Raw genomic sequence first — 16,931 nt, forward strand, 5'->3', positions numbered from 1 at the left:
AATCCTGCCCAAAGGATTTACAAACCTTCTATCTTGGTCTGCTTTGGAATACTGAAGCACTTGGAAAGTTTCACTAGACCAGAAATATTCCACAGTATGTTAATATGTATTTCAAAAACAAAGACAAGGTATCTTTCATTAACAGGTTCCCTCTGAAACCTACAAAACATCAGACAAATACCTAAACTTTTAGACCAGCAAATCCTGTTTCACTCTGGGTTTGGTTACAGCTGGTTTCCCCAAATTGTGGTGAGGAACTCACTGTGAAACTTCCCTCTCAAACTAAGGGTGTTAATACTACAAATATGTCTGACTGCTTCATCTTCCTGTTGAATCTGTGTCTCAGATTGTTGCTACTTAGCCTTAGCATGGTGAGGTCTAAACAAAGGGGAGCAATCCCACGGAGATCAAACAGCAGAGTCCATTGATGATTTCAGCTATCAAAGGCGTGAAGGACGTTAGGGCTGTCAGTAAGTTCTAAACACTTGTCTTATCTGAAGCTCTTCTCTCTAAGTCACTTAAATGTCAGCAGAGAAAAGCTCTTATTCTGCACAGCAAGGCAGCATCCCCCCAGCTGGCTCTGCACTGGCTGCTGTCAGCTGTCAGGCTCTGCTGACCTGTGACTCCGGGTTAACCGAACATTACGTACAGCTGTTGCCTCCCTTGTTCCCAACGGATGGATCAGTCGCATGTGACAACAGGAGTGACACTTCTTCATATCTACATCAGTTATTACTCCATTTATAGCAAACTGATTCCTTTGGGGACTCAGAGATTCTGACAGAAAGCACCCACTGAGGAAAAAGCCCTATCGTGTAACTTCATCTCGGCAATCTGCCTGTGGTTTAAACTTGATATGTTGACATCCATCACATCCCCAACGCTGTTCAAATAACCCCAACAACAAAAAAAGTTGATCTGTGTCCTGTGCCATTAAAAAACAAACCCTTGAGACTGAATAATAAATGCACCAGCTTGAACTGCTCCAGTATTTTGTCAGTGTTTTCAGGGCTTTGTAACACGGTAGAAAAACAAGCATCAAGCTCAATGGTTTCACCATGGAAATATATAAAATGTTACTACAATACAAGAAAAATACCAATTGGTTTTGATTTTGGTATTGAAAAGAAAAAGAAGGATGTTTTTAGTTTAATTGTAATTGTTTTGCTTGCAGGAGCTTTGTGCCTTACAGCTCTCCCTGACATTTACCTGAACATCCAGCTCACCTCCAGCACTGATACTTCTGTTTATCCTGTGGTGCTACAGCAAAGCTCTCACTTCTCCATCATCCACCTTTAGGTAATGCCCTGAATGCCAGGCAGGTGGTATTACAGCTAACTTCCCCATACTAATATCAAAACACTACTGCAAAAAGGTAGAGAAATGTTTGTGCTCTGAGACACGAGTAATTCAGCTGTAACAATAAGCAAAACATGCCTAATCTGCAAAGTCACAGAGACAGCAACAAAAGATCATGAACTAAGTATTTATTATTGTTTTTAGTAGTAAAAGTCTATCAGCATTCTCAGAAAAACTGAAAGGATGAAAATTTGAGTTGGCAGGGGAGTAAGACCTTTTTGTCCTGAAGATCAGCTTTTCTGGGGGGGAGTGGAACGAATTAAAAGCACAGTGCTAATCACTTCAGAAATTTCCACTTTTTTTAAGAGCTAAAATGAGCCACACAGGTAAGAACCAAGAGGGCACATGCTGACCATGCTTCATACTTCTCTACCTGATCTACCATGCTTGCTTGGCAGGCCCTGAAGGAAGAAGAGCTGCTATTTGAAGCCACAGGAACTGATGAAGCTCTATGACACCACTGCAGCTTGATACAACTTTAACTCCAGATCCTCTCACCTATCCTCTTGCACAATGTTTGCTTGGGTGCCAATGGGTGAACCTCAAACATCTTTAAAAATGGTTAAGGGTGGGGAAAGGAATCTGAAAAGTAGGACATTTATCAAACATCTATATATCTTTCCTCCTTCTTGTATAAATATGTTGGGGTTTTGAGTATGTGCCACTAAGTGCTCACATAAATTCTGAAGTGGGGCTGAAGGAAATCAGGGGTGGGAAATCCACTGAGCCACAGTATTTGTTCCTCAAGTTTGTGGCCAATACTAGAAACCTATGGGAACATACTATAATAAAAATACACTTTTGCATTACAATCTCCTTAATAACTACAATGCATAGAGATTTAGAAATGCATTTTCTACTTAAGGCACTGAATCAACCCACCAAAATGACTTCAGACTCTGTAACAGAAGAACATTCTCTCTCAGTTATAAAAACTTACAAAAACTCCACAGTAACTAAGAGAAATCTTAGAAGGTACAGAAACAACAGGTATTACCTCACATGCTCATCCTTCAATTAACTTGTCATTTTCAACAGCAAAAATTAAATGCTTTGATCTAAACAGCAGCTACAGAAAAACAGCTATTAAGTTTCTTCTTTACGGAAAAGCAATGATTAATATTTAATTGCTTATTTTCCCTTTTCAAAGCTGCTCCTGCACAATTAGCACATTCTCAGGCAATTTAAGTTCTAGTCGATGACATTCTATCCCATCACAAAGCTAAGTGGAACTCCTGACAAGCAGCTTTGAAGTATCCCAGCCCCAGTTACTGCACGAATATGGCTCTTCCATAAAAGTTTCTCTTTAGAAAGTGCAGTACAAAGCAGCACAGCTCTGGTTTGGGGGAAGTCAGGAGCCACGGAGCAAGCAGTGAGCTAACTGTGACAAACCTGCCTGCACATCTGCCAACTTCAGCAACAAACCCACATGGGGTGTTTGGAGGAGCCTTACCTGACACAGAGACTGTGTGTGACCTCACTCCTTGCTTCTCATTGTTGGCCAGCCTGTAAAAGAGAGGTTGGAATCGCTGAATGCTGTACATTCTTCACGGGCACATACACTGGGAATTCATCCCAACAGGCACCTACTGTAATTAGCAGGGCTGATCCATCAACCACAGCGAGAGGCTGCGAGGGGAGAGAGGCTGGAGAGGAATCTACCACTCCAACCCTTTGGGGGAGTGACAGTGGCTATTAATTACCATGTTGATCCACAGCGACAGAGTAAATGTAAAGGAAAACACAAAGCCCAGGTTTGACACACTCTGGGGATGTGTCATCTGACTGTGCTTCTACTTGCTGCATAATCCGCTGGAAATGGAGTACCAAGTATTTTTTGTCTGTAAGAGGACTTAGCCTGCACCATTTTAAACTAATTTGCATCTCAAGTAAACGAAGAAAAGCAATCACACGTAACAGTAGCTGTGTGTAAATGTTCATTGTGCCATGCCTATGTTATGCTATGTATAAATGTTCATTAGCACCAGAAATTCTAACGGATTCTCCATTTTTTTTTCACTTCCACACATATACAACCACAATTTGAACGGTCAGAGAGCACTGCACTTCATGCTTCCAGAAATCAGGAATTTCATCTGGCAAAGGCAAATCTTCCCAGATGCAAGATGATGTTGGCTGGTAATCTGTGTACTTGATAAAAGCTCATTGCTCTCCTGCCAGACTCAGAGCATATGTGGTGCCCGTGTTAAACAGGCTCAAGCATACAAATTCAGTTTTGGTAAGCTGTCCAAAAAATGGGGAGAAGCTTTTCCTCCAAACTTTATTTTAGCCCAGAAATCCCTACAAAGAAAAAAAGGGTAAACTTTATATAATTAGAAGATTACTCTGTGTTTCTCAGTTTGTGCATCTAAACAAAAACAAATCTTCCTCTTCCATGAGAGCACACTAAGTTCACTTTTTTTTTTACAGTTTTACTGCTTCCAGTTTCAACTTTAATGTCCTTTTCCTTCCTCAATTTTAACTTCTCTCTGCACCACGAGAAAGCTGCTTGGCCAGGAAGGGCTGCAGCAGGACCTGTGTAGGAAGAGCAACCACTAACCCAGGAACAAACTGTGTCCCATACTCCATCCAGTAGTTAAAAAAGCAGTAATACTAATTCTGGACTCCTTTCACGAATCAAGGAAGAAACAGAATGAGGTGACTGGGTCAAAGCAGGCACAGTCCCTGTGTCCCAAAAGAAAAAGGAAGAGATAAAACACTATAAACCACTAAATGTCATTTGGCCTTTCAACAGTTATCTCATGCTACTGCATACAGGTGATAGTGCCTGATAAGGTTCAAGGCAAACACTCTGATGACATGTGACTAAATTTGGTCTGAATGTGGCCACTGAGAACAACCAGAATACAAAGAAGCAAAAAACCTCTACAAACCCCAAAAATGTCATGGCTAAAAGACTGAAGTTTAGGAGGCCACAACAAGGAAATGCCCATGGAAAGTGAGACAACCACAACTTGTCAGATAGGATGGAGACCCAACCCCTGACACCAGGAGAGTGGAGAACCACCAGGAAGAACTGCCTATGTTAGGGATTATCAACTCCACAACATAAGGAGTAGTCTGAGCTCAAACAGAGCTAAATCAGATATTTCTTCTTATTTACCTTAAAGTCCGGGAAGGAGAAAAATGCAGAGAGGTATCTTAGTATAGTTTGTGAGAATTATTAGATGCAGATCTCAGCACACCCTAGATATAGTATCACCATAAAACCAACCAGAGAAAAAAAAAAAGCAATTCTATTTCCTCAACACAGATTAGCATTTTCTGCACAACCACAATTATATTTGGAGAAGAACTTTCCCATGATACTATATTTTTAAAAAATAAAGAGGTGTTTACTATGGAAGCAGTATTCTTTCCTCCAGTGAATCTAGATCTCAACTTAGACCAGCTCCATCCAGGAAATTTCATTAAGAAAAGGTGATATGATAGCAGCAAAAACAAGTATTTTCTGTATTTTACATAAGCAGCAATGGGGACAAATAGGAAAAACTGATTCACAGACTGAAACCACAATTCAAAAACTGTTTAGCATCATCCCTGCAATTAAATTTACTCATGAACCCAAAAGAAATAGCCTAAATCCCAGTCAAGTATTTGCTAAAACATCCTGCTTTTGTTCCTGTCAGGTATGATCAATGTATTATTTGCTATTTCCCTCAGATTTGCTTTCTGATATCTTTCTAGCTTAATACTGCTCTCAGGCATTTATGTCCCATGATCCAAAACCACCACCTGCTACCTGTCCTGGAATCCAGATAAAAATTGAGCATGTAGAAAAAGTCCTAAAGCATCACGTAAGCAAAACTATTTTTCAAAACATGTTTTTTAATATATAAGAAAAGAAAGCATAAAACTTACTTTGGTATTGATGGTAAAGCTCTTTCACCTTCTGTGTAAACAAGAAGAAAACAGGATTAAAGCTTGCACAACTTTTCAAATATCATCTCTCCACATGCAATAGATACATGCCTGAAACAATAATCATCACAATCTCTCAGGAAAACTTAGGTTGATGCAAAAGAATGTTCTATACATATATAAAGAGCAGCACATCAACACAACTCCTCCTAGCCAGTTACACAGACCTTTTGGTGAATTCTTATCTGAGGGAACGATGTATACAGAATAAAAAAACATCTATTTTATTCGTAACAAATAACTCCAATAAATCACTTGCAGAAGGTGTGACACTATCTCATCTCTCTAGTAAGAAATGCTTTTCTTTTATCTCCAAAATGTCCTAAGTGCTAACATGTAAATAAAACAATCAAAGCCACCTTGGATTTTCAGGTAAGACAACCGAAATAAATCACCAAAGCACATAACTTATCATACTGATTTTGCATTAGGTTGAGATTATTCAGCAGTAATGTTTAGTCCCAGAGAATAAGTCAGCTAAGTAAACTATTTTCAGATCTTTGCCAGTCTTCCTCTGGTAATGGTATTGTGTATAAAAGCTTGGATGTACTTATTCAAGGGGTTTTTCCTATTGGATTTGATGAGACACTTGGTATTCACGTGGGGAACAATAATGGGAAAGTTACTAATCCTTTAGTAAAGCACCTTTACAGTAGACAGAAGTATGCAAAGAAGGACAGAAGGTGGACAAATGGATTTCACTCTACATCACTATAGTTCTGATAAAGTGATCTGAGAGAGAATGAACAGCCTCAGTTGTAGAAAATGGTGACACTCTCCACAGAATCATGTAAATTCTTGTTTGGTTTTCTCTTATGTGAAAATTTCCAGACATTACAGAACTGCAGTTTCACCTCTGTGTACCAAGGAACTGACCAGAGAAACACCCAATACCCTGAAGACATGCTCAAATAGGATTTTGGTACAATATTTTTTTGCTGTCTACAGGCAGAACAAGATCATTTGGCTCAGTAACCTAGGTCTGTTTTGTGCTGTCTGATGGGTGAGGAGAGGGGTGTTGAGAAGGAAGATGCAGGAAATAAGGGAAACCAGAAGCTGCAATTTGAAGATGACCTGAAGCAGCTCAGCAAAGTGACAAGAACAAGCACCTGAAACTGGAGGACAGAGGAAGGACAGCAAGATTATCCAGGCAGCATGAGGTGGGAGATAAAGGTATTGTGATATGTCAGGGTAAACGACACCTTTTGGAGAAGGAAACAAAAGGCAAAGATCCTCAGAGGTAGTGTGGAGTGACAAGTATGAGATCAATAGCATGAAGGTTAGAGTCTGGCAGGAAAAGATTGGGGGGCAGAGATCCAAAAAAGAGAGACTGTAATAGGCATGAGAGGATTTGACCTGGATGAAAGGAGGTAAGAGACATCAAGCTTGGAGAGACAGGAACATGAGTCCTGCCCACTGCTCTGCAGGCCTCCCAGGGTTGTGAAGAACACTCTAAGGGATCTTAAATTCTACTCGATACCTACATCAGCTTCCAGTCATTCGTTGTGAAATGATCCTATGTTCTAGTTTACATCAAGTTATGCTGCTACTGCTCCTACATTTGGCAATGGATTTAAGGGTTTAGATGGTGCTGATTAATCACACATTACTTGTGGAACATACTTGCAGTCTTAGAAGGTTTAGAAAGAGATACAAACCTGTGTTAAAAGAACTTTATTAAATTGCAGAGTTACCATTCCATGTTTTTAAATTAAGGTAACAGATGCACAATTAATAGGCAGATATTCAAAATAATTCTCCCTGCTCTTTAATATGTAGCTCCATCACATATTAACTGCACACTATTCAAACTGCATTTGGAAGATGGAATTTTAATTTCCTCTAGGGCTTTTTCTTTGTGTGTGTGTAGTATCACATTTGGGGACTTCAGAAAGATCACTGAATGATTTCATTACACTTTATAGAAATTCTTTCATAACTCTTGCAGGGCCACAAAGCTTCATATGTTCTGAGCACTGACCTCAGCTGCAGATCAGACTGATTGTTTCTCCCTCCTGCAAACACAGACCCCCAACCTCTCAATAAAGTGAGAAACACTACAGGTGGCAACTGCTAGGATGTGCTGAAGTCAGATACTACCTATCAAAAAGGATCTAAGGGAGATAAAAGAGAGAATCAAACTTTCCAGTGTGGGATTAAATTTCGTTAATGGAGAGAATCTCATTGTGTTCCTGCAAGTCTCCATTCCACTTACTGAACAGTTTCCTATCAGCACCAAATGCAAAGCAAGGATCATAATAAGACATAATAAGTCATAACAAACCAAAATCTTGATTCTATTGTAACACCAAACCCTTTCTACGCATTTTGTGAGATGTGAATGGGCATAGAACTCGTCTTACGTAGTTAGTTGAGTAGTAGGATGATGTAGTTAGCAGGTAGAGTGTGGGAAAGATGGAAGGAATTGAAGGAAAAGTAAAAGGAGTGATTCTTCCCCTCTACTCAGCTCTCATGAGACTCCACCTGGAATACTGCACACAGTTCTGGTGTCCTCAACATATGACGGAGATGGAACTGTTGGAGCAAGTCCAGAGGAGGCCACGAAGTTGGTAAGAGGACTGGAGCATCTCCCCTATGAGGACAGGCTGAAGAGAAGACTGTGTGGAGACCTCAGAGCAACTTTTCACTATCTGAAGGGCCGACAAGGAGCCAGAGAGGGGCTCTGTGTTAGGAACTGCACTGATAGGACAAGGGGTAATGGGTTCAAACTGAAGGAGGGGAAGGTTAGGTTAGATATTAGAAAAAGGTTTTATCCTGTGAGGGTGGTGAGACACTGTCACAGCTTGCTCAGGGATGTGGTGGCTGCCCCAACCCTGGTGGTGTTCAAGGCCAGGCTGGATGAGCCTTGAGCAACCTGATCTAGTGAGGAGGTGTCCCTGCCCATGGCTGGGGGGGGTTGGGACTAGATGATCTGTAAAGCCCATTCCAACCCCTAAATTCTATGATTCTATGAATCTGTCTGGAAAATTGTGAGGAAATTATGGGGATGGACAGAGAAAAGCAGAGACTCTGACCCAAGGTAAATGGATGTTTATTTCCAGACTGGATGGAAAACCAGCTAGCATATGCATGGATCCAACATAACCAAACTCAGTTATGTCTGATCATCTTCCTTTTCACTGTCCTTTGTCAAATTTCATGGGGCATGACTGGGTTTGTGCTCATCAGCAGCAGAGCAACAGATCTGGACCCATGTCCTCTGGGTTGATGGGGCTGGGAGAGGAGGACAACTCAAGCTCAGCCCTGGGGAGAAGGAAGAAGCACTCGACACCACTCCTAATCCACAGCCTGATGCACGCACTAACTGGCTACAGGAACAACATCCCAATTTGCCTACTGGAGGTGTGTCAAGCATAGGGGCATAACTGGACAGGGAAAACCAGAAAAGCAAGCAGATGTTAAAAATAAAAGGCATCCAAAAATAAAAATCTACTATTAAGTATTACTAGAGATGCCCAGGGGCTGTAGTACTAGAGGTTGCCTAGAGAAGCTGGCCCATCCCTGGATGTGCCCAAGGCCAGGCTGGATGGGGCTTGGAGCAACCTGGGCTATTGGAAGGTGTCCCTGCCCAAAGCAGGGGGGTTGGAAGGAGATAATTTCTAATCAAACCCAATCTATTCTATGATTCTTTCTACGATATCATTCAAGAAAAATAAATCGCATGAAACTACTGATCTTGCAGACGCCTACGTCCTCTCTGGATACGAACTGCTCACTTCAGGCACTGGTTCCCAAGTTGCTGCTCATCCTTTTACAGCTTGTATCCCAAATATTCATTAGTACCCTTATAGGTCTGAAGTCAAAATTCCTTACTAACAGCATCCCAGTTAAAGCATATGTTGTTTTTCACAAGTTGAAACCCACAATGTTTTGCCCAACTCTATATTCTGTTAAAAAAAAGGGATATGCCTGATTGTATTGGGGTGTCTGTGCCCAGGTGTTTGCACTGGGAGGAGAGTTCAGGGCTGGCCCATGCTGGACCCAGTCGGTCTCAGCCAGCTCCAGCAGGATACAGCTGAGCCCCTCACCCAAACTGGGAGCACTGGGAGGGGAGGAAATGCATTCCAGAAAGGGCCCAAGGCAGCAGCTGCAGAGGAGGAGGGAGACAGGGAGGGAGCAGCAGCAGCAGAGGGACCCCGAGGGAGTTGGGAGGAGGAGCAGGAGGGGCTGCAGTCCTGAAGCAGAGATTCCCCCACCAGCAGCCTGGAGAGACCCTGCTGGAGCAGAGACAACCCCCCCAGCAGACCAGGGAGAGCTCCAGCTGAGGTTGTTTTGCCCATGTTGGCACCTCTAAGTGCCCTCCCTGCCTGTATTCTAACCCACGAATCTCACCCTATCCTCTCTCCCTGCCCTGCTGAGGAGGAGCAGGGGGCAAGCAGGTGAGGCTGCTGCTGGCCAGGGCTAACCCACCTTTCCAGTGTTCAGCGTGGAGCTTCAGCAGCAATTGAAAGAGATACTGACCAAGAGTCAGACTGGAGAATAGCAGGGAGTGCAGTAATTCCAGAGTGCCTGGAAGCTGGTGTTCAAGTATGTTCTTGTAGAAGTGGTGACAGGACAAGGAAAGGAGTTTTATTGTGCATTTAACTATTCTTTTGCTTTCGTGGTGATGATACTTAAAATTTTATTCTGTGGAAGTGTTCAAGGCCAGGCTGGATGGGGCTTTGAGCAACCTAGTTTAGCAGAAAATGTCCCTGCCCATGGCAGGAGGGTTGGAATGAGATGATCTTTAAGGTCACTTCCAACCCAAGACATTCTGTCCTTGTACCTTGGGTTTTTTTTGTTGATGAAGTTTAAGTTGTAAAGAATGTGTGATGAATATGAATTCTAATGATAATCATCAAGTGTCTGTACCACAGAGGCAAGTAGGGAATGGTGTGGAGGCAGCCCCTGGTCTGTTCCCACAGCAGCCACCCCAGCAGCTCCATGGTACCTAAACCTCAGCATACATACCCAACCTTTCACCACTCCTATAACCCTGGACTCCAGGAGATGTGAAACCAAGTCTAACAGTATTGTAAGAACTGGAACACATTGCCAGTCCATTAAAATGAAAATGATGCTCACAGCTAATTTGGGCAAAACTAGAAAGATCTTACATGGAGAACTTCATGTACTATTTAATTTTGGTATTTTTGAACACTTTCATGGCTGGAGACTCCAGCACTTCTCTAGGCAGCCTGTTCTAATGCCTGACCACCCTTTCTGTAAAGAAACCTTTCCCAATATCCAACTTAAATCTCCTCTGGAGCAACCTGAGGCTGTTTGCTCTCATCCTGTCACTTGGTTACTTGTTGGAGAAGAGACCAACCCCCCACCTCATCACACCCTCCTTTCAGGTAGTGGTAGAGAGTGCTGAGGTCTTCCCTGAATCTCCTTTTCTCCAGGCTAAACAGCCCCAACCTAAAGTTTGTACTGGTTCAAGTTTTTATGACTCATTTCATTTGTGCTCTTTGCCTTTAAGAGTGAAGTGTGATAATGGAAACACAAATATTAAATGTAAAGTTTCCACACAAGTCTAAAGGGACATGTATACTGAAATATTAATGAAAATTAAAACAAACTGAATGGCAATATTCCAAATATAGTCCAGGTCTTAAACATTACCAAGTGCTCTCACAAAGTAAGAGAAACTGGATCATGAATGGATAGCAAGACAGATATCACAAAAACAGGCTCTGCTAGTAATCAAGAAGGACAATTTATGAGGAGACTTGCAATAAACATGTAAATTTACAACAAAGAGGGGATGGAAAAGCTCAAAGAGGGGATAAACCACATCTGTTGAAGCTAGAGTTGCTACATGATTTGCTTCTGATGTGTCTTATACAATCAGAGGTCACTGTGGGAGGGATCTGGGAATGCAGTTCATGGTGGGGACAGCTCTCCTATGAAATGTTTAATTAATATGTTGAGTATTGCTATGAACTTCAAAAAAAGAAACCCCAGACAAAAGAAAACCATAATTCATTTTAACTGGAGGGAGTCTCTTCATGTATGCATAAAGAGGAGTGTTCCCAAAGTGCTACATGATGTTCCCTTAACTCAATCACTGCTCATTTGCTCCATGTTAAAATGCCACCTTATCACACAAATAAACACACTGCATTAAATGCAATGATCTGTTCTGCATTCATGACTACCAGCAAAGCTCAGTGCAAGACATGGCTGTGCAAGACACAGGAAAACCAGAGATTTTGCCCTTCCCAGAGCTCAGTGAGCCTACAAAACCTAACAGCTGATGCTATGTAAGTCAGGTCAGAGAAAGTCAGGAATTAGAAGAGAAAAAGTGCAAAGAGAGCAGGTAAATTTTTACTGACACCTATAGCAGCAGAAAGTCAAAGCCCACGTGCCCTGCTGACATATGAGATGGCAGTGGTTTGTATGCAAGTACTGAAAAGGAGATGGTAAATCCTGTAGAGATCTGGACCAGGAGCTGCTCCCTTGCTTGGGCAAGAGCAGCAGCACCAGGTTTGGCTAAGGAATGGAAACACTCTGACTGGAGCACAGTCCATGCCACAATGCACAGCACTGGAAGCTTCCACACTGGCTGAACAGAGCAAGACTGGGTGAAGATCTTGAGTGCCTGAGTTCCTGCTGTGAATGACAGAACTCGAAATCATCAGGCCACGGCGTTTTATGGAGGTAAGAGCATTTCCATCCAGTTAAGGAAAGCCAGTAGCAGCACTGGCAATGCAGACTGAATGGACCAGATTTCTGAACCACCACCAGTGCAAAAGTGGCAGGAACTGGACATGGTCCACATGTGCCTCTAAAGGAAAAGCAGCAATCTATTAACTCAGCATGACTGAGAGGTGGGAGAGGTAACGTGTTAAGATATGAAAAGGTTTTAAAAGCTCAACTTCAGCTAGTATAGTTCAGGCTGAAAAACAGCCAATCCACTGGTATTAGAAGGGAAGTTTTGGGAGTGAGTAACAAGGACTGTAACAAACCCCAAACCATGATCTTTCCAAAATGAAGACACAGAAGACTGATACTCACAGGTACAGATTAGTCTAGAACTTTTTTTTTAGAACAATCAACTATCCTTATCACTGATGCTTAGCTTATCCTTTTGGAGTCAAATTTTGGGGCTAACAGTTCATCAGCACTGAGTTGTGCACCAATTTGGCTTGAAGAACTAAGTTTGTGTTGAGGGAAGATTTTCAATTGTATGGAGATAAGGCTGCATGACCAACAAAAATTCTTACAAAGCTGTTTGTCTTGGGGCTAAAGGTCAGTCACACACACTAGGGGTCAGAAACACCAAATAAACACACAAATTTAAGAACAATTTGAACAATTAGTAAGTGCTGTCAAAACACTTAACACCCCATAATCACATTTCTTCATTACCAAATGACCAAGTTTCAGTCTGGGGATTTAGGCAGGATGCTACATATGGACCTGGGAAAGAGCTGAACTATGTTAACAATGTCACCTCATTTGAACAACTACTGATGAGGGCAAAAACAGTGGCACAAAAAACCAAGAATGTGGCTAAAAAGGGACCTGGCTAAAGACTGGAAAGCTGCTGGGACAGTTCATGTACCTTCCTGTATTACAAAGAGTAAAAAAGGATATAGTTTATTCATTGTTTTGGACACTAGAAAAGTTGGATGAATTTCCACATGTAAAGCTTAGGACATGAAGACAGAAAGTTCCATTCTTAAGCAGCTTTGCTTGGATGTTTTTCCACAATTAAAGCTGGCTGAAACTAAAAAAAAATTGTAATAAAATTTAATTAAAGTTCTCTTTTTAAAGACAGGTGTACCTGCACCCTCATCTTGCTGCATCCAGCTTGGGAGTTGCTACAAAAACAACTGATTGACACTACAAAATGCATCTCTGTTTTAGTTCTATTTCATCAAACTCATGAGATTTCTTTTAAGGCTTTTATTCTTTTGAACATAGATGTTTTAAGTACCTAGGAGGAAGGCAGAAATTGAAAAACTGATCACTAGTCAGAACCTTATCCAAACACATTCTAACCAACCTCTCTGAATTTCCAGTTGTATATGAGGGAATCACATTATGAGATAACACACTCTTGGTAGGAGAGCCTTTCATAATTACAATTTACTCCTGCTAGTTAAGTGTAGAATCATTGTAAAGCAGTGATTACTGAAAACTCATCTAAAATATCAAGCCATTAAGTAATTTTTGATGGAGTGACATTTACTGTCAGTGCTTCTCATAATAAAAATACCTCATGGCTCCTCCCTGAAAGACATGAGCTTCCAAGGGAGGGTTTTGCTGCTCCCTCAAATGCAAAATAATCTCTCAGGAGGTGAGCACAGCAACTACCAGAACAAACATCTCCTTACCTTTCTGTGGCCTGATAATGAAGGACTGCGTGGCTCCGTTCACCAGCCGACAGTACCCATCGATCAGGTCTGCCATGTTCTCTGCAATGGTTAAGGATGGTGCTGTCACTGTCAGAGGCTACAGAAGGAAAAAACAAGGCACCAACAAAGAGGAATTATTGTAGTTGCAAACACTGAGTAGAACAGCTGTGTCATTGCATCAGAACTTCACACACGCTGGCGAACAGTAAACAGAAAACTGGGGGTGAGTAGAAAACTACCAGGGAGATCCTTACAAATTTCCAACAGGAGGTTCAGAAAGCACAGCTAATAAAACCCTCCACCTAAAAGTAATATTAATTTGGGCTTATGAAGTGGTTTGCTAGGCAAACTTTCAGTCAACCACTGTTCAATACAACTGCCTTGACTTTCAGGGCTGTAACTACGACAATTCTGAAGAAGCTCATTCCTTAAAGCTCTTACAGGGGGTATCATTTTTTCCCCACCCTTTGCAGCAATTTACTCTTTGCTGAAAAACAAACCTTCCCAATTACCAGAAAGATAAAAATATAATAAAAAAACAAATGATGGAGAGTGGAAAAAGAGATGAGAGACATACAGAAGCTCTTAAATTTTAATACCACTAACATTCATCATTCTCTGCACAGATTTGTCAAATTCCCTCAATCCTCTACCACAGTGACTGTTTGCTGATGCACTGGACCAAGAAAAAGATTTGATTTCACTTCCAGTGCTGCCTCCATGTAATATGAGGGAACAATTTTCCCTCTTTCACATTTCCCTATTGCTCAGTTTCCTCTTTAGTGCATCCTCCACACACACAGCCTGTTATTAAACTGCACTTAGGAGCTAAAATTTTTGTATTAAGTTTCTTTTACAAATATCAAAGTCTACAAGCACCAGATGCAAAAGCTAAAACACATAATGAACTCTAAATCCATTTTAAAACCAAACTCAGAACAAAAGTACAGTATAGAGAATACATTCATTAAGGCTGTGCTACTCCCCACTCCTTCCCAGGAAACATAATTTTATCACAACTGTCAGTAACATACCTCAGGTGCACCTGCAATCTTGAGTTGCAACATCCCTTTTCTGTCCTTGTCTTCACTGTTTGAATACTGAATAGTTTGCACTTGATTGAAGTCTGCTAGATGAGTTGGCTGCAGAAAGACATTGGGAAAAGTGGGGAATATTTCAAAATTACAGCCAAATACTTTGACTTTTCCCCTGATGCTGCAAAAGCACATGGAGACTTCGTTCTCCAAATTACACCTGTAGAAATCTGTCCCTCTGTTCCATTCTAGTTTTGTTACTATTGGCTAAGAACAGAGAAATATCCAGAGCCTTTGGGAAATGAATCCAGCACCACTATGCCCACAGAGGTCACTGTTGAGTAACACCAGGCACATGCTGAAGTGGGTACAACCTCTGGGATGTCAAGAGAGAAAACTCAAGAGGTAAACCACATGGAACCTGCACTCACACAGACTCAACATCACTCCAGACAGCTGGGAAAGGTATGTTCCTAGCTGGCTGTGCTTTCCTAATCTCCAAACCTTTTCACTGTCTCTTAATTCATTTCAATAGAAGCTGGACAGAGATTCAGCTTAAGTCGTGATTCTGAGGGTCCCAAACATTTTGCTGAAGAACCTGTCTGAACAGAACTCCCCTGCACCACAGGAGCACAGGGGATACTGCAGTGCAGTTGGCATCAGGTAATGAAAAGGCTGTTAAAGTCAGAGCTTGACTGAACAAGCTCTACATGTATACATAGTTGAGAAAGAGAATATTTTAGAGTAACCTGCAAGTTTCATTGTTAAAATGTCACCATTATGTCTCAAATTCTGCAAGTGAGCACTTCACTGGGTACAAAAGCCAACAAATTCACTGCTAAGTCTGACACTGTCTCAACTGCCCTTTCTCCCATCCCAAAGCACAAGTTAATATCTCACAGTTGTGTATGCTAAACTCTCAGCTCCTCTGTGTTTAACTCAGAGATCAGACTTATCATTCCCCTTTGTGTGACACTCGGTTCACAACAGGTCATGGGTGTTAAGACAGTAACTGAGAAAAAAAGCCAAAGAAACCAAAAGTAAACTTACATTTGCACCCTTGTCTGTCAGGTAACTGATTCCTTCTTCTGGGCCAATTGCCAGTTCCACTGAAATAATCCAGCTTGACTTCAGAATCAAAGGAGAAAGGGCAAAATTTCAGTAGTAAGACAGGACCTTGCTATGGAACACTATCCTCCAACATTATAATTACAGGTTTTAGTAATTAATATCTAGAAGCTTTTCAACTCTCCAAACAATTAAAATATATTAAACCCAAGTCATTCTGTAAGTAGTAAAACTCTTCAGGACTGGTTTCCTGGGGATCCCTGCTACAATAAATTGCATTTCCATGTGTTTTATCTTAGGTCTACATGAGAACTATGGATTTCCTGTGTTTCCTCTTCTCACAGACATTGATGCTCAAGTTCTAATTTCTACTTGAGTGTCTGTTTTCACAAAACTTGCAAATATATTGAACTTCCCCATAATTCGTTTGAAATGGGTAAAGATTACCAGGCAATACATGAAAATTTACCAACAGCAGAAGCTGAGAAGTCTCATTTCCTCATGAAACCAGATGAAAAATTGCTTGACTTTCACAAAACATGCACCAATAAAAGTATTTAATAGCATACAATTCTTATCCTACTAATGAATGGTGCTGTGTTTAACAATCAATGGAGAGAGCTCTAACTAAAGCCAATAAATATATTTTGCAGTTAATGAAATCAAATTGTCTCTCCATCAAAACAGAAACAAGCAAGCAATTAGCTGCAGGAGTAAGCAAAAGCAATGAGACTAGTAACTACAGGTTGTATTCTGGTGACTGCCACGTTCCTGTACTTACACCCAGAGCACACTTGAAGCATTCCTTGTCAAATCTGTACACTGGAGAGAGGATCTCAAAGAATTTCAGAATACTTTCTTCTCTATTGAGGTTGGCAAACTGTCGAAATGTTTGTTGGATTAATTTCCGTAGTGTTTTCGCCTGTGTGTTAAAAGTATTTAGAGATTAATTGTTTTAAATCTAATCAGTGAGAAGCATTTTAAGAGTTTCGGTCACTCAGTAGCACTAACAGCTGCTTTATCAATGAGGTGCAGACAATCCTCAAGGGAAAAAAAAGGACCTTCAAAATATAAGTAACAGTTCTGCCTCCTAATTTCTGCTTATGATCAAAATTATTTCTGCTATACATTATAGAGGGAATCACAGAATCATAGAATCAAC

At 41.2% G+C, this 16,931-nt stretch overlaps 1 protein-coding gene across 1 annotated transcript; it reads right to left on the reverse strand.

The window, feature by feature from the left end:
* Positions 1-2,812: 2,812 nt before the first annotated feature.
* On the reverse strand, positions 2,813-16,691 carry LOC103798486 (focal adhesion kinase 1-like; the record flags this gene model as incomplete). Its single annotated transcript, XM_009070751.1, has 6 exons — positions 2,813-2,865; positions 5,242-5,272; positions 13,647-13,764; positions 14,702-14,809; positions 15,752-15,829; positions 16,551-16,691. Coding segments are annotated over 6 exons (529 nt in total), but the record flags the coding sequence as incomplete, so codon positions are not given.
* Between the last annotated feature and the right edge of the window lie 240 nt (positions 16,692-16,931).

The sequence above is a fragment of the Acanthisitta chloris genome, unplaced genomic scaffold (genome assembly GCF_000695815.1).
Source record: "Acanthisitta chloris isolate BGI_N310 unplaced genomic scaffold, ASM69581v1 Scaffold39602, whole genome shotgun sequence".
NCBI classification, from domain to species: Eukaryota; Metazoa; Chordata; class Aves; order Passeriformes; family Acanthisittidae; genus Acanthisitta; species Acanthisitta chloris.